The sequence below is a fragment of the Delphinapterus leucas genome, chromosome 3 (assembly GCF_059928025.1).
Source record: "Delphinapterus leucas isolate spDelLeu-1000000601 "Yukka" chromosome 3, BTC_Dleu_Yukka2, whole genome shotgun sequence".
NCBI lineage: Eukaryota > Metazoa > Chordata > Mammalia > Artiodactyla > Monodontidae > Delphinapterus > Delphinapterus leucas.
Window position 1 is genome coordinate 59,227,954 of NC_143131.1, and position 24,222 is coordinate 59,252,175.

Here is a 24,222-nt window from a genome sequence, read left to right on the forward strand (position 1 = left end):
AGGACAATGTATTTGGTGTTTAATTTGTTAGCTGAATATTTATTTCTAACTCATTGCACTGTTTTAATATTTATCCTGTAGGAAAGTTCTTTTCTGTTTTAATCTTGAATCCCAAATGCTGAATTTCACGTCTTTATTGTATATGTGATAGAAATTTGTAGTTGTTATTCTTAGCATATGTAGGTCACATTTGTTCAGATCACTGGAGCCCAGGGGTATATCTGTTTGTTTGTTTGTTTGTTTGTTTGTTTGTTTTTGCGGTACGTGAGTCTCTCACTGTTGTGGTCTCTCCCTTTGCGGAGCACAGGCTCCGGACGCGCAGGCTCAGCGGCCATGGCTCATGGGCCCAACCGCTCCGCGGCATGTGGGATCTTCCTGGACTGGGGCACGAACCCGTGTCTGCTGCATCGGTAGGCGGACTCTCAACCACTGCGCCACCAGGGAAGCCCCCAGGGGTATACCTGGATCTCAGTCACAGTAACAATATAGTTTTTGACTTGGCTTTCACCAGTGAAAACATTTGAATACCAGTTCTCACTCTGTTCGTCCTTTCCGACACACAGGTCAAGATCCCTCTTCCCAGAAGAGTCTTTTCTGACAACTTCAGCCACAAAGTTCTCTCATTTTCTTAAACTCTTAAAGCATTTGCTGTTTAACGTGATTTTCTCCACTCCTTACCTCCTGGTTACTGCTCCACTGCCCTCATTAGGCTGCTCCTTCCAACATGGCTGTGGCCAAGCCGGCCAGCAACCTCTCAAATCATGGCTTCAGTGGGTCCTTCTCAGTTCTTATCTTGCTTTGTGTCATTTACCCACAGGGTTTGCTGCCTTGTTCATTTCTCTTGGATTTTGTCACATTCTAAATTTCTAACATAGCAATAGTTAGATAGTTGGGAATGTGGGATCTGGAACCAGACTGCTTGGGTTTGAATCCTGGTTCTGCCACTTAGCAGTTGTATGCCTTTGGGCAACCTGCTTAACCTCTCTATGCCTCACTTTTCCCATCTGTAAAATGGGGACAGTAGCAGGAGGTACTCTGTAGGGTTGTGAGGATTAGATGAACATTGTCTAGCACAATAAATAGTGCTCAGTAAATGTCAGCCCTGATTATTTCTCTATTTCTCAGTGCCTTTTGTGAGCTCCTCTTCCTCTACCTTTCTCTTGGAGGTCTCTAAGATTCTGTTCTAAGCCCTTTTTGAACTTGTGTGTATCCACTTCCTTGATCCATCCCATTTACTCCCAATGACTTTAACTACTCTTCTATATTATCAAACTCTTTCTCTCCAGCCCAGACCTCTTTCTTGAACTCCAGATCCCTGCTTTTGACCTGTCTTGGACACTAGTCCTCACATCTCAAACTCATTATGGCCAGTACTCATTTTTTTCCTCTGAGTCATTCATCTGCTTTTCCTTTCATTTTCCCCATCTTGGTCAATGGCATTGTCTATCTCATTTCCCAAACCAGGAACCAAGGAATCACCCTAGATTCCTCCTGATCCTTATGCACTGCATCATCTAGTTAAGCATCAAGGCCTTTCCATTTTGTTCTTTAATCTCTTAAATTTGCCTACCCTACAACATTGCTTTGAATCAGGCTCTCAATGTCTTTCACCTGAACAATAGCAATGGTCTCTTACCTGGTTTTTCTGACTTTGGTCTCTCTCTCTCTCTTTCCAATCCATCTACCACCTGTGTCACAGTGATCTCTTTAAAACACAATTTGGGGGCTTCCCTGGTGGCGCAGTGGTTGAGAGTCCGCCTGCCGATGCAGGGGACGCGGGTTCGTGCCCCGGTCCAGGAAGATCCCACATGCCGTGCAGCGGCTGGGCCTGTGAGCCATGGCCGCTGAGCCTGCGCGTCCGGAGCCTGTGCTCCGCAAGGGGAGAGGCCACAACAGTGAGAGGCCCACGTACCAGAAAAAAACCAAAAAACACAATTTGGATCACACCCCTCTCTTGCTTAAAACCACTCACTGGCTTGAAGTTCATGTTACTTAGGATGACATAACATTGGGGCTCAGAAAAAGTTTTCATCCCTCTCTCCCACCACTACCCTACACACACTTTCAGTAGCCCTGGAGGTGCTACTGAACAACCTCTTCTTTTATGCTTCCCTGTAGTTGTACCTATTTCTTCTGCTTGAAATGTCCTCCCATTTCATGGTCTACCTGGTGAACATCTATTGTCTGTCTCAGTGATTTTCAACAAGGCTCGCTATTGGCATTTGGGGTGGGACAGTTCTTTGTGCAGGACTGATCCAGTGTTATAGGACACTCAGTATCCATGGCTCCTGTTGCTGAATGCCAGTAGCAGCTCCCTTCCCTCTTTTGCTCTACTCCTACCCCACCAACCCAGTCAGGTAAGAAACCAGACACGCTCTGCCCTCATTTCCAAATGCCTTTCTGGGTAGGAATGCCCCTAGGTAAAAGCAGTAGTATGTATTCTTTAAGACTTAGCTTAAGCCTCATTTCCTTGGGGAACCATGCCCCATACCTCACCTGCTGACTGATTTGAGTATTTCTGCTTCCCTGTGTTCACAGAATCCCACACATATATTACCATTGTTTTCCTTTTTCTCACTGGGCTGGCATTTCCTCTAGGACAGAATTCATCCTTGCATCCTCAGTGCCTAGGATATAATAGATACTCAATAAATATTTGTAGAGTGAGTGAATGTTTATGTTATCCTTGGTATTTAGTTGTCTGTCCTCTAGCTTGTCTATTTCATATCGGTATGCCCTATTCAAATAGATTGATAGACACTTGAAGGGAGACATTTGTACTTTTTTTTTTAACTGAGTACTAAGCATATAGGAAGTTCTGAGTAAATGTGCTAAACTAAGTGAAACATTTAGAGACTAGCTATATTTCTAAGGTTAAACCTCATTTCTTTTAATTGTTAAGGTCAGATTTCTAAACATTAAAGCATCATTCTAGAATTTCTCCAGGTTTTACACGTTTGTCCACTAGTTTTATAGTCTAGAATTGGGTGCACTAGTCTAGCTCTTCTGGTTTAAGAATGTCTTAATTTTTATGAGTAGTGGGCAGAGAGTACCTTTTTGTTCCTACAAAGACTGTATAAAGCCTAGTTGGGAATGGGGAGGTAGAGGAGGGTGGCTCATAGCCGCAGTCTGCTGCCTGAAATACAGATGAAAGCCATGGGGGAAGTGGTGGCTGCCACCTCTGGTTAGATTAGTTAACCGCTCTGTAGAAATGATTCTTAGTATCGGGAGAATTTTCCATGTACCTGTTCCCCCAGCTACTCTCTCTGCCTCTACTTTCTTCTCTCTCCAGTCGATTCAGCAGTCTTTGGGTCAGCCTCATGAGAAGCCAACCTTAGGTAGGTTATTGCCTCACTTCAAACACTTCTTTGGCCCCGCATTGCCTCTAGAAGGGATTTTCAACCAGAAGTATGTGATTTTTTTAATCTTGGATCTCACAACCTTAAATTCAGCCCATGACTCCACAAAAGAGAACCAGTTTCTTGACTTAGCAGTTACTTTGTTTTTGCCCATAAATAATATTTCCTACTTTGTTCACTCATGTTTCTTCTCTAACATAGTTCTGAATTTCTTTTGACTTTTTAAATTATCAAATTTATTCCTAAGGATAAAGCCTTGCTGCCACACAAAATAATCCAAACATGTCATAAGCTGAGAAAGAAATTCTAAAAATATTTCAAGCAATGGCAGTATTATTGGAAAATGCGGGCCGGGGGTGGGGGGATGGCCACCACCAGAGAGAAGATTGATTAACATACATAAATTTTAGCATGACTTTTCAAATTGACAATTTTATTGAGATAATTGTACAGTCACATTCAGTTGTAAGAAACAGTATAGAGAAACTTTATATTCTCTACCCAATGGTAACATTTTGTAAAAGTGTTACAATCAGCTCAGTTAATATTGACAGTGATACAATGTACCCATCTTATTCAGGTTTTCCAGTTTTACTTATATTCACTAGTACGTGTGATCTTAAATTTATGTACCATTTTTGTCACGTGTGTAGGTTCATGCGTTCACCACTACAGTCAAGATACCGAACAGTTCTGAAACCACTAGGATCCCTCATGTCGCCCTTTTATAGTCACGACTGCCTTCCCTCCTCACCTCTCTCAATCCTGTTTCTCACCCCTGACAACCACTAATCTGTTGGTCCTTTAATTCTTCTCATTTAAAAAATATTATTATATAAGTGGGATTATAGTCTGTAACCTTTTGGGACTGGCTCTCATCACTCAGCATAATTTCCTGAAGATTGATCCATGTTGAGTAAATAGTTTGCTCCTTTTAATTGCTGAGTAGTATATCTTGCTGAGTTATGTAGGTACATATGTAAGTGTGCACAAAGACAACAGAGTTTAACCATTCACCTATTGAAGACATCTGGGCTGATTCTAGTTTTTGGCTGTTATAAGTAAGGCTATGAACAATTGTGTCCAGGTTTCTGTGTGAACATAAACTTTTATTTCTCGGGGAGGGGGGGGAAAATACCCATTAATGGAATTGCTGGTGGCAGTGTGTGTTTAGTTTTTGAGAGACTGCCCAACGGTTTTCCAGAGTGACTCTATTATTTTGCATTTTCACCAGCAGTGTATAAGTGATTCAGTTTCTCCACATCCTTTCCAAGGTTTGGTGATGCCACTATTTTTATCATCGGTGGTAGGGGCGCTATTTTATACATTTTCTATTTTATGTATTTTCACATCCCTCCCATGACAACCTGCAAAGTGTAGTGCACACAGTGACAGTGAGTTGACTTTGACATGATGGAGGAACTTTAGAGATCTGTTGCTGGTGAGGACATTGATGCCCTGATAGGATGTAACTTGCCCAAGATACTTGAGTGACTGAGCTTTGCATTGACTATGAAGGGATACCCTAAACGGATTAATAGCATAAGTGAGATGGTACGGGTATGTTCAATTGACTTATAAAAAGCTCTTAAGGGCTTAATCACTTTGTGTGCAAATACATCCTGTGAAATACCAGCAAGTGTGCCTGGTTTGGCGGAACATTTTGTTAGCAGCTAGCTCCAGCTCCTCTTTGTACTTTGCAAATGTCCTCTAATTTAGGCTGTACTGTTTCAGACTGACTGGCTCCCCTTCTTCCTCCCCACCCCCAGTAGTTTGAATTAATGAGATCCCATTGAATGGTTATTGTGTTGCTTGCTTTCTAATCTTCAGACATCTCCCCACACTGAGTTCACCAAATAATTCTACTCTTTCACTTAAAGCTGCTTAGACCTGCATAACTCAGGTAGATAACTCCAGCCTGACGCAGGTCTGTAGACACCGTTGTGTATTAAACGGTAGGTGTATTTCTAAAATGCTTTCTTCTTGCCCATCCATTGTGCTGCCATTGAAGGTTTTTACTCAGACTTGGCCTTACCTCCCATTTAACTGTTCTTTCCTCCTCCTGTTAGTATAACAGTTGGGAAATACAATTAAAATTCTACACTCCTAGGTTCACAAGGGAGCTGTGAATCAACATTTCCCTCTAAGTGCAGAAGGTTTCAAACTGACGTAGCAATTGAATTACCCCAATAGTAATTGCTCTCTGCCCTTTGAAGTTTCAAACTGTAGGGGGAATATTTGGTTCTGTAAAGTCAAATAAAATTCTTTGGGGCTTGACAGTGTTACATTGATGTGGTACAGTGCCCTTCAGAATTCCTGATGCCTGGGGATTCCTTGGGGCTGCCAGGATGAGGCTGAACTGGGTAGGCCTCTTTTACACCATCTTCACCCCAATTACTCCTGAATCATTTTGATCAGTCTAATATATAGAGGTTCTGAATGTTAAATAAAGATTCAAATGTTTTAAAAAATCCTTTGCGTATGCTTAATGTACAGTGATAATAAAAATAGTTACAGCTGTTAGCATTTATTGAGTGCTTATGATGGGCCCGTTAAGTGTTTTGTCTTTTTTCTCTATCAAATCTCTTAATCTTCCCAACAATCTTAGGGGGTAGGTACTGTTACTTGTTCTGCCTGACGCATTAGAAACTGGCCCAGGGAGGTAAATAACAGACCCAAAGTCACACAGTTAGAACAGGGTATAGCTGGTGTTCAAACGCAGCCTGTTCTTGAGTCTGCACTCCTAGCTGTGAGGCTTTTGCAGCCTTTTAGCCAAGCAAATTGCTACCTTTCAGACCATAGTAATGTCACGGAAGGACTGTGCTGAGGCCAAGGAGAGCCTGGGCTCTGGGCTCAGACAGGTTGGATCCATATGCCTCGGCCATGTCTAGCCTCTTGGCCTCATCCTCAACCAAGTGGCACAACTTTGCTGAGCTTTTCTTTGCTCTTGTGAAGTGGAGACGGGGGTGCTGGAGGTCCTCCTATCTGAAGAGAGTAGGTATCAGGAAAGCCCTTTAAAGTGAAGCTTCTTGGAATGGGGAGCACAATTCAGAGGTAACAGGGGTGGAGAAAAAATTTGCCTGGGGTTCTAGTTTTTGAAAATGGAATTAAAATTATGAAAATATTTTTAAAATGTAAAGTTTATTCCTTTGGCTTAAAGGCAGCAGAGCATCATGGCTAGAATTACAGGCTCTGGAGTGGCTGCTCGAATACCAGCCTAGCCTTGTTCAGCGTGACCTAATGCATGCTGAGTTTTTAACTCTGCTAACTCTTAGAATGAACATAAGGTGGATCATGTGTGTGTGAGAGATTAATTAGAGGAGGTTGTGACTTTTTTTCTGACACGACTGATAGCACAGTAGGACATCCGTGTCATCACGTTTGATTTTCAGAGCATTATTATGGGGGTCATTTTTGTTAGAAATTTAAAACTTTCATTTTTATAGAAATTTTTATTAGAAATATTAGAACGTCTCCCATTTTCTCCTAGGGTGGGGAGAAGGTGCTGTTATTCCTTTAACGTTGACGTTACTATCTTCACTTATATAGTGAAAAGCCTTTATCTCATTGTGATTATTTCTTCTTACTTGTCAATGGATCTCTGTCACATTCTCATTGGTAGTTTTGTATATGACTTGAAGTTCTCCAGTACTCAAATTCTTTTCTCAATTTTATTTAACCTTATTTCATGCTTAAAAAAGATTTCCAGTTTTATTTTGAGTTGATTTGTTTTTAGCTATAATACCTGGTAACCATACCAAGACCTGAACAAACAACTACAAAAAATTTTTTTTGATGTTCAAGATAAAATGGCTAGAGGGTAGATGCTAGCATTGGGTGGGGTGAAGAATGACCAAGGGAGGCTTTTGCTTGTAATTCTATAAGTGGTCAGTTCATTTAAGTATTTTTGTTTAGGTAGCTTGCTCCTCAGTTAACCTTGTAACTGGAGGGACTTGTAAATGAAGATTTAGATAACTAGGACTTCACCATTTTTCTCAACGCTACCATGAGGATTCTCTGAGGTGATGTTTGTGAAATACTTAACGCAGTGCCTTTAGCCTTCAAAATGTAGTTATTTATAATACGGACAAATATTTGAGCATTATCTGTTAGTAAGTTGTATGAGAGGCATACACACCAATGACTTTTAGCATGTTGAAAGACAAAATTAGTCATGGGTTTTATATTGAATCAGTCTTAGAATATTTCATTTAGATGCAAAAACATGAGAAACCCAGAACTTCAAAGAACTGATTTTTTTCCTGTATTAGTTAAATGTTACGTTTTAAATTTAAAATATTCTTTTCACCTGTTGAAAATAGTCTAATATTTTTCTTTATTGTTAACTAGCAACCAGAGATATTGGAATATCATGTATGCTTCATAAAATATCTAAAATATTGAATCTTTTATGTCTTGATGATCTTTTCATAAGATTTTTTTCCCCTGTTGAGAGCAAACTTAAAAACTCTGTACTCAGACCCCAAATTATTCCATGGTGTCTGCCAGCAAGACTAGAAATGTATTGGCTCTTTACTTTCCCAATAAGCATTTTCAAAAATACAGTACAATAAAAAAGTACTTGAGTCTCAATTTTTGAAATTGCAGGTGGAGAACTCAAGCTTTAGGAAGTGGAGTGTAGCGCATGATACTTCACGTATATAGTGAAAAGCTGCAGCATGTGAAGAACTTAAGCAATTGTGACTTGCTTAGCAAACACAAATTTTTTATCATTAAACTTGATGTAAAAGGAGGCGTGGCCATATTTAGCCATGCAGCTCAGCAAGTGAGCACGGAACTTACTGCTCTTTGCTATAAAAGAGGAATTAATTATAGAAAAGTGAGAATATAGTTTTTAACATCTATTTTGGTTTGAAGTTTTATTTGAAGATATAATATATTGGCAGCAAACTATGTTCTCTACAACTTAAGTAGGAAATCCTGATAGGTGTTTTAGAAGTGTTGGAACAGAGGTTGAGAACTGTGGGGACTTTAGTTTTTAGTTTATGTTTTCAAGGAGTGAAAAGTAGTTTCTCTGAAAAACAAAATAACTGCCGCTCAGAATGGCTCCTAAATTTCTTTACTGAAAAGTGGTAAAAGGTAGAGTAGGCAGGAATAATAAAATATGAGTTGTTATAAATATCAGGTGAAATATAAACAGCATGTTGTTTAGCCCTTGATGTTTTGCCTTTCGCCTGAGATGATTCAAATTTGAGGCAGGCACTTGATGGTGTTGGTGGAGAACCTGGATCCTTCACAAAGCTGTGTGAGGTTGGATTCTGCACTCCAGTTCAGCTCATGTGGGCCTTTTCACTGTATAAATACAGAACTCCAGAGGCGCTGGTGAGCACCCCCCACTCCACTGGTCATGCCTTTGTCTGCTGAGCCTGGAGGAAAACTATTGGGAAAAGTAGCCTAACAAGTAGGGGAAAAGGCTTACTTTGTAGAGCAGAGCTTCAAAATGTTGACGTGTATATACCCTGAAGTATAATATGTTAACATGTATCCCTTAATGTATTTACTAATAAAACATATTAATGTAACAGTGTATATTCTAAAACATATCTGAAATCTACAAAGCTATAAGGATTAAACATTATAGTAAGATTTTTTTTTTATTAATAGTCCTTTTTGCACTCACTAAAAACATTGACATGTAATACATGCCAGTGAGAGTAATAGGATGAAAATGTGTCATTCTTTTCAAAACCTTTGCTTAATAATTTTAATGCTGTGTTCGGTTCAGCTTGAATGTCTGGTTCCAAGTACTGTTTACTTTGAAATTGATTTTGAAGTGTCATAGCTGAAAAAGATACCATATTATGGTAAATAGATTCTAATTGAAGAAGTGAGTGCTGGCTGTACTTGTACATAAGGGGATTTATATTTTAACCCCATCCAACAATTGTACAAGAGTTTAAATGTGGCTAATAAATTCCCATCTTCCATGATGTCAATCATTCCTCCTATCAATTAATCAGAAGCTGTTGCATTTAAAGAATATAAAAGCCATGAAACATTTGGGAAGGTTAAAAAAATAGATTAGAAAGCTTTTCCCAAAAATTTAAAGCATGCCTGTATGAGGGCTTTTGTAGGTGGCAAACTTTAAATAATTTTTGCAACCAAATCACAAAATGGAAAGGTGCAAATACTTTTTCAAAATGTCTTTATGGTGGTATATACTGTCTATAACCTGAGTTTCTTTTGAGATGCATTTTCTTTTTCACTTATTAAAATATCACCTCTTTCTTGAAGGGATAGGATATTTATTTGAAACCTATTTTTAAAAGATCTGCTATAAACAGCCAGTTTTCATCTCAGAAAACCCAGCAAATATGGAACACTTCTATTTTTTTTAGAAAATTAGGTAGTACATGTTTGGCAACTTTTTAAAGTACTTTGCTGCGATATAACCAACACACCTTAATGTGGTAAAAAATTTTATGGTCATTTCCCATCTTGTTACAGCAATTGTAAAGATTTGACCGTGTTTGAAGGTCTTATTTCTATAAAGTTAACCACACTGACATCCTGTGGAACTGTGTGCTTTTGGCTTCAAGTTCTTCTTTGCAGTATCTCACCCATGAATGACACAGTGAATGAATTTTGCGTATGTGCTTTTTAAACTTCTTATCTGAGAAGCTACCCTATCAGTGGTTGTACTCGAACAGTTTTCCTGTAGATCATTACTTATTAAAGAAGTAATTCACTCTTCAAAATGTCTTCATGTTCTCACCAAAAGTGGTTTTTTGTTTTAGTGTATTTTATCAGACAAAAATCTAATACCATCTGTACTTTCTTCTAAGTGTATGGCAAGCCTCCCACACAGCTTAATATGTCCTAATATGCTTCTTAAAATACTAAGTTTTGAAAGTTTTGCTCATAAAGGAAAGCATTTTAGTTTTTTTGTTTTTTTTTACTTTGTGGATTTCAGCCTTTTTTCTTAGCACTGCATTTGCTATAGAATACATTCATTTCTTTTGCTATTAGGTAGAAATCTTAAAAGGGTCTTCTAATTTTATTATCAAGTTTACCAAAATTTTGTAAAGGATTGGAATTGTGTATGGCATGACTGTGAACATAGTTGAAAAAAATGGCTACTGTCTTGAGACACAGTGCACATTTAGTGTGAGGGTCATGGTACATGTGCTGGTGGATATACATTCATATTTTAAATGCCTTCTTGATAATTTTGAATCTTGAGGGGCTCTACTCAGTGCTCTTGGATTGGTCATCATTTTTATTTCATAGTGTAGCTGATGAACAATTCATACTGGGGTTGGGAGTCTCAGTTTTGTCATTCTTGTGGTTAGTATTATCTTTAATTTGAACTTTCTTTCTTGGACTCCTTAAGCCATTCATCCAGTTTGTGAGCTTAGTTTCATTACAAATTGATGATGATAACCCATAAGCCCATTTACGTGGGTCTACATGAACTGCCACAGGGCACAAAGTGTTGAAAATGTGGGCCGAGGAGGGCTCTGCTGTCAACCCCTTGGCCTCGTGTGACCTTCGGTCTTCTCTCAGGATGACTCATGGAATGTAACTTGTGACCTAGGAGGGTGCCAGTGTCCGCCTGTATATGAACTATTAGTAAAACTTGAGCGAAATGATTTTTTAAAAAGTAAATTAAAATAGAATTCTTTATATTTTTCCTCCAGGTCAAGTGTGACCTCTGGGGTTTACTGGACTCAGAGTCACAATTCAGGTTGCTATGTGTCTGCCTTCTTAGGAGACACCCCAAAGTACTGCAACTGGCTGTGGCCTGGGGACCAGAGCCAGGCTTGGCCTGGTGAGCAGAACCCTGTCCCAGAGGACGCAGGTGGGTGGGTGGAGAGGGGAAAGGAGAGGGGAAAGGTGTCTGCCCTGCTCAGAGTTCTCATGCAGCCCACTCTTCACTTTCTTCCAATCTGTAGGTCTCTGTCATTCAGCTGTGAGCTCTTTGAGGGCTGGACCATACTGGTCATCTTACTGGCCATTGAAGGTGTTCAATGAACCTTTCTTAAAGGATGCTCCTTTTGCCTAAGTTGCTAGCTGGTTTCCGGGTACAGATGGGATGTGTGCACCTAGTGGAGAGGTTGGTCAGCGTGACAGTGGGCTGCATCCCTCCAGACTGAACTCTCTGGCCCTCACCAAGAGGTCTTAGAACTATCTTGTCTCCGCAGGCTCCTGCCTCGTCCAGCCAAGAGTGAATTTTGACCTCAGACCTATATCTAAGTGATTAACTAAGGCAAAACTTGCAACTTGCTTATGTTGGCCTTTCTTGGCTTCCTGAAATATAATTTCTATTTGGGAGCAGTCTGTGGGATAATGTTTGGGGTGATAGGTTTTCCTTATGTGTGGATCTTCATGTGAAAGAAGAAAGGGAGGAGGATATTTTATATGGAGAGCATCTTATTCCTTTGTTCTTAATTTTGTCTCTGCGGTTGTCCTATCTAGTGGGTTACTCCTCCCTCTACGATGTTAACTGAAGGGCAGGGCGCAGCTCTGCTGGTTGGTTACACGGGGCTCCTACAATAACTCTCACTTCTATTATTTTCATTGCAGATGCAGAAGCCATGGAGCTGAACTGCAGTGAAGTACCTCTTTATGTAAGTGCCTAAGCATTGGGCTGCAGGTCTAAGTGGCCCTTTCTTGAACTTGAAACCCCTTGTGACTGAAGTGGGAAGAAATGTTCTGTTGGCTATTGAGTTGGGGCTTTTAAAAAAACAACACACAACATTACTGTCTAGTTCAAGCCTTTGCATGGAGCCTTTTAAAACTGGTTGGCTCCTGGTTCCAAAGTCTGGGTTTTAATTATATTTTCCGGAGTAACTTATAACTGTATAACTTCCGGAAGGCAGCTCTGCTCACCACTATAACCACCAGTGCTTAACTGTATAACTTTTGGACTCAGAAATACTCAGTTCATCTACGTGAATGATTTTTGAACACATTATTTTATGATATCCTGATAATAGCCAAGAATGTTTTTTGTGTGTATCTCTTTTGGGGAGAAGGTTCAGTGACAATTGTGTCAGGTAAAATCCTGAAGTAGGAATTCAAAGGGAAAAGTGCTGGGACATACATAGAGTAGGTGGGGGATTGGGTGACAGAGCTGTCCCATGAGATTCCTAGTCAGATATGCCTTCTGGGCTGAGAGAGGATTCCAATCTTGAGAACAGTTACTGGGTGTAACAGAAGTGAGCCGATTGTCTCCCCACATAGAAAATGACAGATGATTTTCTCTTCCTTCCTTATTTTAGGCAAAACCTCTTTCCTTGGAACCTATGTTTGGTGGCAGGTGGGCATGGATGTGTGTATGGGAATTGGGGTTTCAAGTGGCCTTTGAATCATCAACTCAAGAAATACACCAAGAGTACTAGATCTAGAATAAGGATATGACCTCAATTCAGATGTATCCCGAATAGAACAAAATATCAAGGACTTGGAACAAATTTAGTCAGAATCTTAAATCTATTAAAATATATTCATTCATTTCCCCTTAACATACTTCACTACCCAGGTGGCCCTCCCTCTCTCCCTTCCACCTCTTCCCTTGCTGTCACCTCCCTCCCCCTTAACACATACCCCACTCTGTTCTCTGGAGAAAGACAAAATGATAAAATAAATGGATTTCAGAATAATGAAAAAGTTGCCTCCTGGGTTACTCAGGGGTCTGGGGTATTCTCTCTGGATTGTGATTTGCAGGTTATAAAATGTATTGTAGATAGTTAGACTTGGCCCAGCCATAATTAACGATTAAAAAAAAAAAAGACCGGTCTAAGGCTAAATTTAGAGTACTCCCAAGTCTTTTTTTTTGGTACCTTTCTCCTCCTTAGCTTTATTCATTCCACTCTGCTCTCCTACGTCAAACCAAACAGATCTACAAGTCTAATGAGGATACAAAACCTGGTAGTTTTTCTTTTTTCTTTTTAATTGAAGTATAGTTGATTTATAATGTTGGGTTGGTTTCTGGTGTACAGCAAAGTGATTCAGTTATACATACGTATACATATATTTTTTTCTTTTTCATAGTCTTTTCTACTATGGTTTATTACAGGATATTGAATATAGTTTCCTGAGCTATACAGTAGGACCTTGTTTTTTATCTATTTTATATATAGTAGTTTGTATCTGCTAATCCCAAACTCCTAATTTATCCCTCCCCCACCCCCTTTCCCCTTTCATAACCATAAGTTTGTTTTCTGTCAGTAGGTTCCTGTTTCGTAAATAAGTTCATTTGTGTCATTTTTTAGATTCCATATTTAAGTGATATCATGTGGTATTTGTCTTTCTGTTTCTGACTTACTTCACTTGGTATGATAATCTCTAGGTCCATTCATGTTGCTTCAAATGGTATTATTGCATTCTTTTTTATGGCTGAGTAGTATTCCATTGTGTGCGTGTGTGTGTGTGTGTGTGTGTGTGTGTATATATATATATATATATATATATATGAGACATCTTCTTTATCCATTCATATGTCAGTGGACATTTAGGTTGCTTCCATGTCTTGGCTATTGTAAATAGTGCTGCTATGAACATTGGGGTGCATGTATCTTTTCAAATTATAGTTTTCTCCAGATATACGCCCAGGAGTGGGATTCCTGGATCATATGGCAACTCTATTTTTATTTTTTTAAGGAACCTCCATACTGTTTTCCCTAGTGACTGCACCAGTTTACATCCTCACCAACAGTGTAGGAAGGTTCCCTTTTCTCCACAACCTCTTCAGCGTTTTTTGTTTATAGACTTTTTGATGATGGCCATTCTGACCAGTGTGAGGTGATACCTCATTGTAGTTTTGATTTGCATGTCTCTAATCATTAGTGATGTTGAGCATCTTTTCATGTGCCTGCTGGCCATCTGTATGTCATCGTTGGAGAAATGTCTATTTACGTCTTCTGCCCATTTTTTGATTGGGTTGTGTGTTTTTTTGTTATTGAGTTGTATGAGCTGTTGGGATATTTTGGAAATTAAGGCCTTGTCAGTCGCATCATTTGCAAATATTTTCTCCCAGTCCATAGGTTGTCTTTTCATTTTATTTATGGTTTTCTTTGCTGTGCAAAAGCTTATAAGTTTGATTAGATCTCATTTGTTTATTTTTGGTTTTATTTCTGTTGCCTTGAGACTGACCTAAGAAAACACTGGTATGATTTATGTCAGAGAATGTTTTGCTTATATTGTCTTCTAGGAGTTTTACGGTGTCATGTCTTATATTTAAGTCTTTAAGCCATTTTTTTTTTTTTTTTTTTTTTTGCGGTACACGGGCCTCTCACTGTTGTGGCCTCTCCTACTGAGGAGCACAGGCTCTGGACGCGCAGGCTCAGCGGCCATGGCTCACGGGCCCAGCTGCTCCGCGGCATGTGGGATCTTCCCGGACCGGGGCACAAACCCGTGTCCCCTGCATCGGCAGGCAGACTTTCAACCACTGCGCCACCAGGGAAGCCCCCACACTGTTTTGATTACTGTAGCTTCGTAGTATTGTCTGAAGTCTGGGAAGGTTATGCCTCCAGCTTTCAAAACCTTGTAGTTGATCAACATCCTGGTACAGCTATTTTAACTCAGACCTACCAGATTATGACCAGACTAGGGAAGAGTTAATACACATTGCTTACCGAGGGAAGAGACTTAAATAGACCAAAGGAGAGCAAAATTTTTTTCTCTAATTATCAAATAATATATACTAATTAGAATAAAATGAAAAATACAGAAAGTGTTAAGAAAAATGTCACTCATAATCTTATCCTCTGTAGAAAATTTAAAACATTATTTCATTAATTTTAAGGTACAGTTTTTTCATTTTACATCTCTGAAATTGAGATGCTCTTACTTCACTGTGTATCCTGGCAGATGTCATGATGGAGGTGTCATTACCTATGCATGTGTGACCTTGGTCACAATGGTTCATGTTGTTGTAATTTCAGATTACTTGTGTGCCTTGCTGGAACTATATGAATTAATTGCTTTCAAAATGATTTCACCATGATTTGGCATTAAAAAGGCAAAGTTACTGTATGTATAGAAAGACGTGGAAAGAGCAACATGACAAATGTGGTAAAGTATAAATAAATTTAGATGAGCTCTTTTAATAAGTATAAAATCTCACATTGTGTCATACTTTGCAGTTTTGTCTCTTAGTGGAATATAAAATACATATCATAACTGGTATCTCAGATGAAATACATTATATATTTAACATAATTGACTCATTATATATACATATATGCGTGTAATCTGCTTTTTTCACTTGTTTTTTTGTTGTTTTTTTTTTGCGGTACGTGGGCCTCTCACTGTTGTGGCCTCTCCCATTGCGGAGCACAGGCTCCAGACGCGCAGGCCCAGCGGCCATGGCTCACAGGCCCAGACACTCCGCGGCATGTGGGATCTTCCTGGACCGGGGCACGAACTCGTGTCCCCTGCATCGGCAGGCGGACTCTCAACCACTGCACCACCAGGGAAAGCCCCTTCACTTGATGTTTCATGTCAATATTTTTATGAATTGACCTAAGCCAATGTGACCATTTGATCTCATGTAGGAAGAGGGCAGTGGGGAAGTATTATAATGAAAACAAGTCTTAAATTTCATCAAATAAGTAACACATAAACAAAGCAGATACAAACTAGACTCTGACTTGTTTCTGTATCTTGTGGCAGACCCCCCTCTGTGACCTTCTATCTTCAGAGGTTTCATAAATATTCACTTCTAGTTTCTCCTAGTTAACTGCAATCTGGTTTATAAACTCTTAACGTTTTATTCATATTTATTGTATTTCATATATACTTATCTAAAATATATATGCAAAAATCAAAACCATCTTTAATCCTGTTATTCATAATGATCACTGTTGACATTTTTGGTGTATTTTCTTCCAGAGTTTTATCTATATCTGTGTAGAATTTTATTGAAGGTTCTCTTGGCATTTATTTACATGATGTGTTTTCTCATTTGACTGATACATTGGATCTCTTAATTTTGATGCTTTCATGTACTTTTACCAATTCTATCTAGCTGTCATGACTAGTTCTTTTGGAAAAACAAGATAACTCTGGTAAGTATGATTAAGAGAGAACCCAAACAAAACTAGAAATTATGAAGAGTCCATAACATATTGAGATGATATCTTAATTATAAAATAATACTAAGCATAATTGTATGCTTATGCACTGGCAAAATCTTTTGAGGCAAGTTTTTAAAAAAATTTATTTATTTTTGGCTGCATTGAGTCTTTGGTGCTGCACACTGGCTTTCTCTAGTTGCGGTGAGCGGGGGCTACTCTTTGTTGTGGTGTGAGGGTTTCTCACTGCGGTGGCTTCTCTTGTTGCGGAGCACAGGCTTTAGACATGTGGGCTTCAGTAGTTGTGGCGTGCAGACTCAGTAGTTGTGGCTCACGGGCTCTAGAACGCAGGCTCAGTAGTTGTGGCGCACGGGCTTAGTTGCTCCGCGGCATGTGGGATCTTCCTGGACCAGGGCTCGAACCCATGTCCCCTGCACTGGCAGGCGGATTCTTAACCATTGTGCAACCAGGAAAGTCCAAAGACAGGCTTTAAAAATATAAATTACAAGGTTTATCTCAAGAAGAATTAAATCACATAGTGGGGCAATAATCATGGAGAAAAAAATTGATAGTAATTATCCCCCAACTTCTACCTATCCTTCACAAAAGGATACTTCATTCAAGTGGATCCTGTAAGTGATATTTTTGTTCCTTTGATTATAGCCTGTTTTGATTAATCTCTTATAACATTTTTTAGTTAAAATGGTTTTCTGTCTTTACTTTTGGGTCACTATAGAGAATCCTTCCTACAGATGATAGATTCTTTATACCTTTAGAAAAATCTATGGATGTGTCCATCGACAGATGAATGGATAAAGAAGATGTGGCATATGTATACAATGGACTATTACTCAGTCATAAAAAGAAACGAAATTGAGTTATTTGTAGTGAGGTGGATGGACCTAGAGTCTGTCATACAGAGTGAAGTAAGTCGGAAAGAGAAAAACAAATACTGTATGCTAACACATATATATGGAATCTAAAAAAAAAAAAGGTTCTGAAGAGCCTAGGGGCAGGACAGGAATAAAGACACAGATGTAGAGAATGGACTTGAGGACACGGGGAGTGGGAAGGGTAAGCTGGGATGAAGTGAGAGAGTGGCATGGACATATATACACTACCAAATGTAAAATAGATAGCTAGTGGGAAGCAGCTGCATAGCACAGGGATATCAGCTCCGTGCTTTGTGTCCACCTAGAGGAGTGAGATAGGGAGGGTGGGAGCGAGACGCAAGAGGGAGGAGATATGGGGATATATGTATATGTATAGCTGATTCACTTTGTTATAAAACAGAAACTAACACACCATTGTAAAGCAATTATACTCCAATAAAGATGTTAAAAAAAATCTATCGATGTAAATCTTTGTTTCTCTCCCTCATACCTTTTGTTTGGATCCATGAAAACTTCCAACTTCTTTTTTAAGGTTTTACCCTTTTGTCTTTCAGTATTGTTTGCCTCCTCTAGAATAGCTGATATTCTAGGGTTAGACTGTTCTAACCATTTTTTTTTTTTTTTTTTAGTCTGAATTCCGGTAGCATGTTTTCTTTTCTACGTAAGTTTTCTGTACTGTTGTTTATTTCCTGCTTGCCAGAACAGTTTTAGAGCATTACTTTGTTTTTAGTTTTTGTGTAGTATTTTCAAATCTTGGCCTGTTTCTTCTTATGCCCCCATAGTTTTACTGTGAGCACAAAGCAGGAACTTAATTTTTTTTTCCTCTATCTCCCAGGAATTTGTTTCAGAGGGAGGGAGGCAGTCTCTGATTCTGTGTGCTTTAAATTTTTTTGACTGTTTTGGGGCAAACTTTTTTCTCCTTTTTTTGGGGAGGGGTGGGCAAACATTTCTGTTTGCTTATCTTTAGGAAGGAGGCAATCTTAGCATTGGGAATGCAGGAATATTCCCGAACTCAGCCACAGACTTATGCTAATTTTTAAAATGAGCCATGGAGGTCCACTGAGTTGCTATTGCAGGAAAAGAGAAACACTGTACTATAATAAGATTAGAGAAGAAGCAGGAGTTGGCAAGACTGGTAGCGAAGAGTTTATAATACTGATTTGCAAACCTTAGGGATATAAGCATTACAAATCCAGTTTTCAGCCTCTGAGCAGCTTCCTGCATCTGTACTTTAAGGGGCACTAAAGGAAGCAGCTCTGGAAGGCCAGGCTCTTTGTTCCCAGCAGAAAAGGTAGCAGAGGCATGCCATCTGGTTTGAAGTCTAGGCTTAATTTTTAGATAGAATAATGTAAATTAGAATTATTATAACTGATCCAAGATACTTGTATTCTAGCTTAACACTCTTTAATGGACACCACTTGGGAACTTAAATCCTATATTTGAAGTCATAAAGTTATTTTTTTTATTTTAGGTTTTTTTTAGTCTTATTTTATTTTCTGGTCTGTATATAAAGAGAGGAAATGATGCAAGTACAGCTTGAAAAGAGATTTTGCTTACTGAGTATCTGATTGAATTTTGAAAGAGAAAGTGATTGTAAGCCAAATTGTATGTTTTTGCTGAATTTTTAAAAAAATTGAAGCATAGTTGATTTACAATATTGTGTTAGTTTCAGGTGTGCAGCATAGTGATTCAGTGGTTTTTTGTTGTCGTTGTTCCTTTTACAGATTATATTCCATTGGAGGTTATTTTTGATTACTTTTTAAATTGAGTTTTCTCTAAATTTTTGTGGATTAATGAAGGTTATAAAACACATGTTGTACTTATGTACTTCATCCAAGAACTTCCTTTTCCACATTAATTATATTTTAATTTTTATATAAAGTGTACTTAGCATTCATCTTTCCAAAAATATCAGTTCAGTGCTGTGAACAAAACAGAAGAGCTTTTCCTTGTGAAATTGTTGTTTCCAAAGATTCTTTTTTCCTCAGTAAAATTGCTTTATTTTAAATGATTATTTAAATCACACTTGCTCATTATAAAAAAAAAAAATAAGAAATTACCAAGGAGAAAGATCACTTTAAATTCCACCTTTGGGAGAATTTTCATTAGTGTTTTGATGACAGTTCTTTCAGGAATTTGTTTTTGCACATCTATACACACATCCACACCCCTCCGCCCCCACCATGATCCATAAAAGGAATCATAGAGAAAAGCTGTTTATGTTATCTTGCATAGATCCTCATTATTCTCTCCCCTCATCTTATATCTCTACTCCTGTCCCACAGGTAACTCTTGCTGAAACCTATTGCAGTCACTCTCAAGCAGCATTAGCATCCTTGGGAAACATGTTGGAAATAGAAATTCTCAGACCTCACCCTAGACCTACTGAATCAGACACTCTGGGCGTGGGGCCCAGATATCTGTGTTTTAACAAAACCTTCAGGTGATTCTGATGTGTGCTAATGTTTGAGAATCATTGACTTAGTGTATATATTTCTACATTTTTCTGTGCTCATACAACCCTACACATACATATATATAGATACAGGCTTTAATAAAACCATTTAAAAAATCTGGATCAGAGAATTCCCTGGTGGTCCAGTGGTTAGGACTCTGCACTTCTAATGCAGGGGCCATGGGTTCAATCCCTGGTCGGGGAACTAAGATCCTGCAAGCTGCGTGGTGCAGCCAAAAAAAAAAAAAAAAATATATATATATATATATATATATATATATATATATGGATCACATTATATAAACTTCTGTATCTTTTCCAACTCAGCATTACTTTGTGGAAATTCCTGCAAGTTGCCAGGTGTAGCTCTAATTCATTCTTTTTAATAAATGGGTGTGGATCAAGACACTTCTCTGTGGATGGGTGTTCACTAGACATCCTTGTCCATATGTCCTTATTTATCAATACTTTCATCTTTATGGGAAAGATTCCCAGGAGTGGAATTGCTGGATGCAGGATGTACATACTTCCAGTTTGAATGATTTCTTTGCAAATGAGGTATAACAGTTCACATTTTATTCAGCAACTTTCAGATATATTTAATATCTGGTTCTTTAGCCCTAACAACTGTGATAATTATGAATTGGGAGTTATAAACTCACTTCTACTGTGCAAAGGTAGCATGTTAAATTTTGTGTTAAATTTTATAAAAGTTCAAAAAATTCCCTTGTTTTAATCTTTTTTTTTTTTTTGTCACGGTGCTTCATTTCTGCTGTTTCTTGGATTCTGGCTAATATCAGCATCTAACCCATGGAGACTTCTACAACATCTGCAAAGGGTGTGTCTGTGGAACTTCGCGTGTGGGCTCTTGCTCTCTTCCACCCTTTAGATGTGTTAATCGTAGCGGTTGACTGAGAAGAGTAATCATTACTTTCTCCTGAGGCTGCAGATTGTATAACGGTTTGGACGATGGAGTCTTAGCTTCAGTAGGTTGTTGCCAGCTGGATCTAAATGGCTTCCCTTTTCCCTTAGCATTTTGTGTTTGTTATTCTTTTATTCTGAGTCACAGTATCCTGCTGAGTTTGGTCCCAAGTATATTGGTTGCTGTTGGGCTTATTGTACGTAATTGAAGGGGTAATCTGATGTTTGCTGATCACTTCACGAAGTTGAGCTAAACCTCCTGCGTTCGATCACTTCTATTTCTGGGGCTTGGTACACTCTCCTAGGCCCCGGCCTTCTGGAGGGGGGACCCTAGGACAGGACCCAGGGAGGCAGTTTCCTATTGAGGCTGCAAGTGACTTGGTTGCTTTGTTCTGCACTCACCTGGCGGACGCCTCCTTCCCGCAGATTCCTTCTGGCTTCTGGTTCCTGTTGAAGGAAATCCTGTCCTCCAGATGCTGCCCCTTCTCTGCTTGTGGCTCTGTGTCCCCTCACGGGCCGCCTGTGATCAGCCTGTCTTAACCATCAACTTGGAATCTTAGTATGTGAAGACACCTTAGAGACCTCGCCTGGCCACCCGCACTTTGCAGATGAGGAAATTCAGGTTCCGAGCAGGAGAGTCACTTATCTGACTAGTTAACTCAGCTGGTTTGACACTCAGGATTTGTAAATGATGTATTGGAAGCCATAACATTTTTTTGCTCAGAAAGTTTGTTAGTGGCAGATCCACGATAAGCGTGGGATTTTCCCATCTTCATCGGCTAATCAAAATGACCTTCTCCATTGCATTGCTTCTGCCACTTCATTTCCCCATTGGCCAGGTACCCATTTTGTCCTTTGCCACACTGCAGTCTTCCTTTGAGATTTACAATGTGAAGAATGGTGCTACTTCTTGGACCTTCAATTAAAATATCTCCCTTTTCTTACACTTTTTTGTCCTGCTGGAGGATGCTGCTTGTAACTAACTCTAGGCAACCCTGACCCTCTAAAGCTCATTTGCTCACAAAAAGCTGGGCCTGGTAACTGATGGTCATTTGTGCCATCAAGCTCTCAAGCTCAACTTAATATAAATTTCACTAGTTCGGGCGTCAGGGCACAGACGAGGGTATCTTTTAGCACATGTCAGTACAGCTAATTCTGGCTTTGAGAATGGAATCAGGAGGGGCTTTTGCCTGAGATGAACTTCTGGATCACACGTTTACTTTGTGCAAATTTGTTTTTAGGAAATTACACTAACGTTACCTGTGTTTTGACTTAAACATGGCAGCATGAGCATCTCAACTAATTTCTCCCTGTTGGGTGGCATCCTCCATCATTGTCTGAACTGGGCTGGCTGAAGTCAGCTCTCCTTGGTGGTTCTTACTTTCTACCAACTTAGCTTGACCTTTTCCTGGCTGGTCTTTCTCTGCCTGGTCCTGCTTTTACCTTTTTGCTTTTTCTCCTGTTTTCCTTAAGGAGGGGGCAAACCAATTCCAAAGCAACATGTTGTTCTAGCCACAGAGCAGGAGAACCGTGGTAGCTACCCTGCCTGGCCAGCAGCCACAAGATGTCAGTTCTTGTGAAATCTTGAGCTCCTTAGCTGCTACAAGAGATTGCTTGATGGTTCTGGCAGGCAGGGAGGGGAGAAACCACTTCTTAGACTCTAGCAAAACCTTTGACTTAGAGACGTTACATAAATCCTCCCTTAGCTTCGTCCCTGTCCAGATTCTTAAAGAGACACTACTGTTTCCTCTCAGCACAATGGCACGTTATGTCACCGTGAGATGACAGACTTCTGTGAAAAGGCCTGAAGGTAAAATGTACAACTGCAGGAAACTGCAGGAAGAATTAGCCCCATCTGAAGGAATGTCTTTGCTGGTGTGGTCTGAGGGCTGTGGGTACCTAAGTACCAAGTGTTCTTAAAGTCTGATTGTCTCACTTCCCATATTTCAGTGGCAGCCCTCACAATTTTGGGTAATGTGCAGTCTTGTATTTTTTAACATAGAACTTGCAGGAATTAACATTTTTGTTCTATTTGATTTTTTTAAAAGATGTATTACCATCTTAAGCAAGAATTTTAGGCATGATGGGTGTGGGTCAGATTTTTCTTTGGGAGAACCCTCAGTAGAAGAAATAAGGTGTGAAGCAGTAAAAATGTTTTATTTTCACATTCTGGAAAGGCAGCTCTTCTAGAAGGTGTGATATATAGAGATTCTACGTTATCAACAATTCCTTCCCCTCACTCCTGAGGGCGTGTGCTGTTTGGTTTGAATACTGTTGTCTCAAACTCCTGCCTCTTTTTCCTCTCCATAACTTGATGTAGTTTGGCTTTAACCTTGTTTGTTTTTCTGAAACTAGACTCACTTATGAAGGGCACTAATCTGGCTCTTGCTTAATCTAAGGTTTTTTCTTAAGTCCCCGTGTAGTGCAGTGCACTCTTCGAGTCACTAAGGATGTAGTGGAGAGGGAAACAGAAAAGATCCTAGGACCTCACTCTGCCGGAGTCCACTTCAGAGTTGGAGAGACAGACAAGGAGTAGGTAAACAAATAAAGACATAAGAATTTCAGCTAGTAGTGTGCGTTAGGACACTACAGCAGTATGATATGGTAGAGAATGGTGTGTGTGTGAGAGATTTCATAGTTTAGGAACCAGAATCCCCTGAGAGCCTTCTAGTAGAAGGATCAGAAAGCACAAAGGGCCCGAAGTAGGAATGAACCTCATGTATCTGAGGGACAGCAAAAGGCCAGTGTGGCCGGCGCATCCTGAGTGAAGGAGAGGAGACAGGTCAGAGAGGTGGGTGAGGTCATTCACGGAGAGCTTTGTGGCCAAGGTGGTGAAATGAGAAGTCGGTGTGGGAGTCTCGGTGGGGACGTTGCCTGATCTCATTTATACTTTAAAAATGTATTCTCAGTGTCCTCAAACCCCGCTGGTCCTCTTTCAAGTTGTGCTCTTTCTTTGTCTATTGCACTTTCTTCTCATCTGCTTATGTGGGCGTTCCCCGGGCCCACTCCTTTCTCCTCTCTTTCTAGGCAGCTTATCTCTCCTTGTTTTTTCAACCACAGCTCCTCCACGAAGCCTCCCACACGCGGGCCCTCCTCCTGACCTCTGCGCCTGCTGCATCTTCTGTTTCCAGCTGGCCCATTTGCTCTTTCCACTCAATTATCCAGCCTTGGCTTCAAATCCAGACTGTTATATTTAAAAAAACTTTTTCAAGTTCTCTAAACCAACCCCCTTTCTAACTTCCTGATTTCTGTTACCATACCCCCATTCTCCCAGGCACCGTGGCTTTAAATCGGAGTTTTCCTTATTCCTCTGTAACTGTCTTCTGCACTTGATCAGTCATCAAGACGTGTTGATTGATGGTCCCAACTGTCTATTTTCTCTCCTCTGCTGTGATTCTAATTCATCTTTGGATTGCTGCCTTTAGCCTCTTCAGAGATGCCTGTTTCGCAACTTTGAACACTTTACTCTCCCCCTCAGATATGGGTTATCATCTTGCATTTGTCTCTTGCTTTGTAGCCATATCCTCTTTCTGTTCTAATGAGACAAGTCCCCT

At 39.7% G+C, this 24,222-nt stretch overlaps 1 protein-coding gene and 1 non-coding gene across 8 annotated transcripts in view; both read left to right on the forward strand.

Moving 5' to 3' along the window:
* Positions 1-24,222, forward strand: part of ARHGEF28 (Rho guanine nucleotide exchange factor 28) — a 309,928-nt gene that overhangs the window by 41,114 nt on the left and 244,592 nt on the right. For 4 of the 7 annotated variants that reach the window (XM_089908997.1, XM_089909000.1, XM_089909002.1 and 1 more), the window contains exons 1-2: positions 1,662-11,151; positions 11,907-11,950. In XM_089908997.1, the coding sequence (XP_089765123.1) occupies positions 11,918-11,950 (33 nt within the window). In that variant the 5' untranslated portion in view covers positions 1,662-11,151; positions 11,907-11,917. Of the gene's footprint in view, positions 1-1,661; positions 11,152-11,906; positions 11,951-24,222 lie in introns of those variants that run through there. The other 3 variants (XM_022595023.2, XM_089908998.1, XM_089908999.1) reach the window with 1 other exon arrangement.
* On the forward strand, positions 19,880-19,952 carry TRNAR-UCU (transfer RNA arginine (anticodon UCU)). Its single transcript has one exon. It is a non-coding gene; the product is annotated as a tRNA-Arg (tRNA).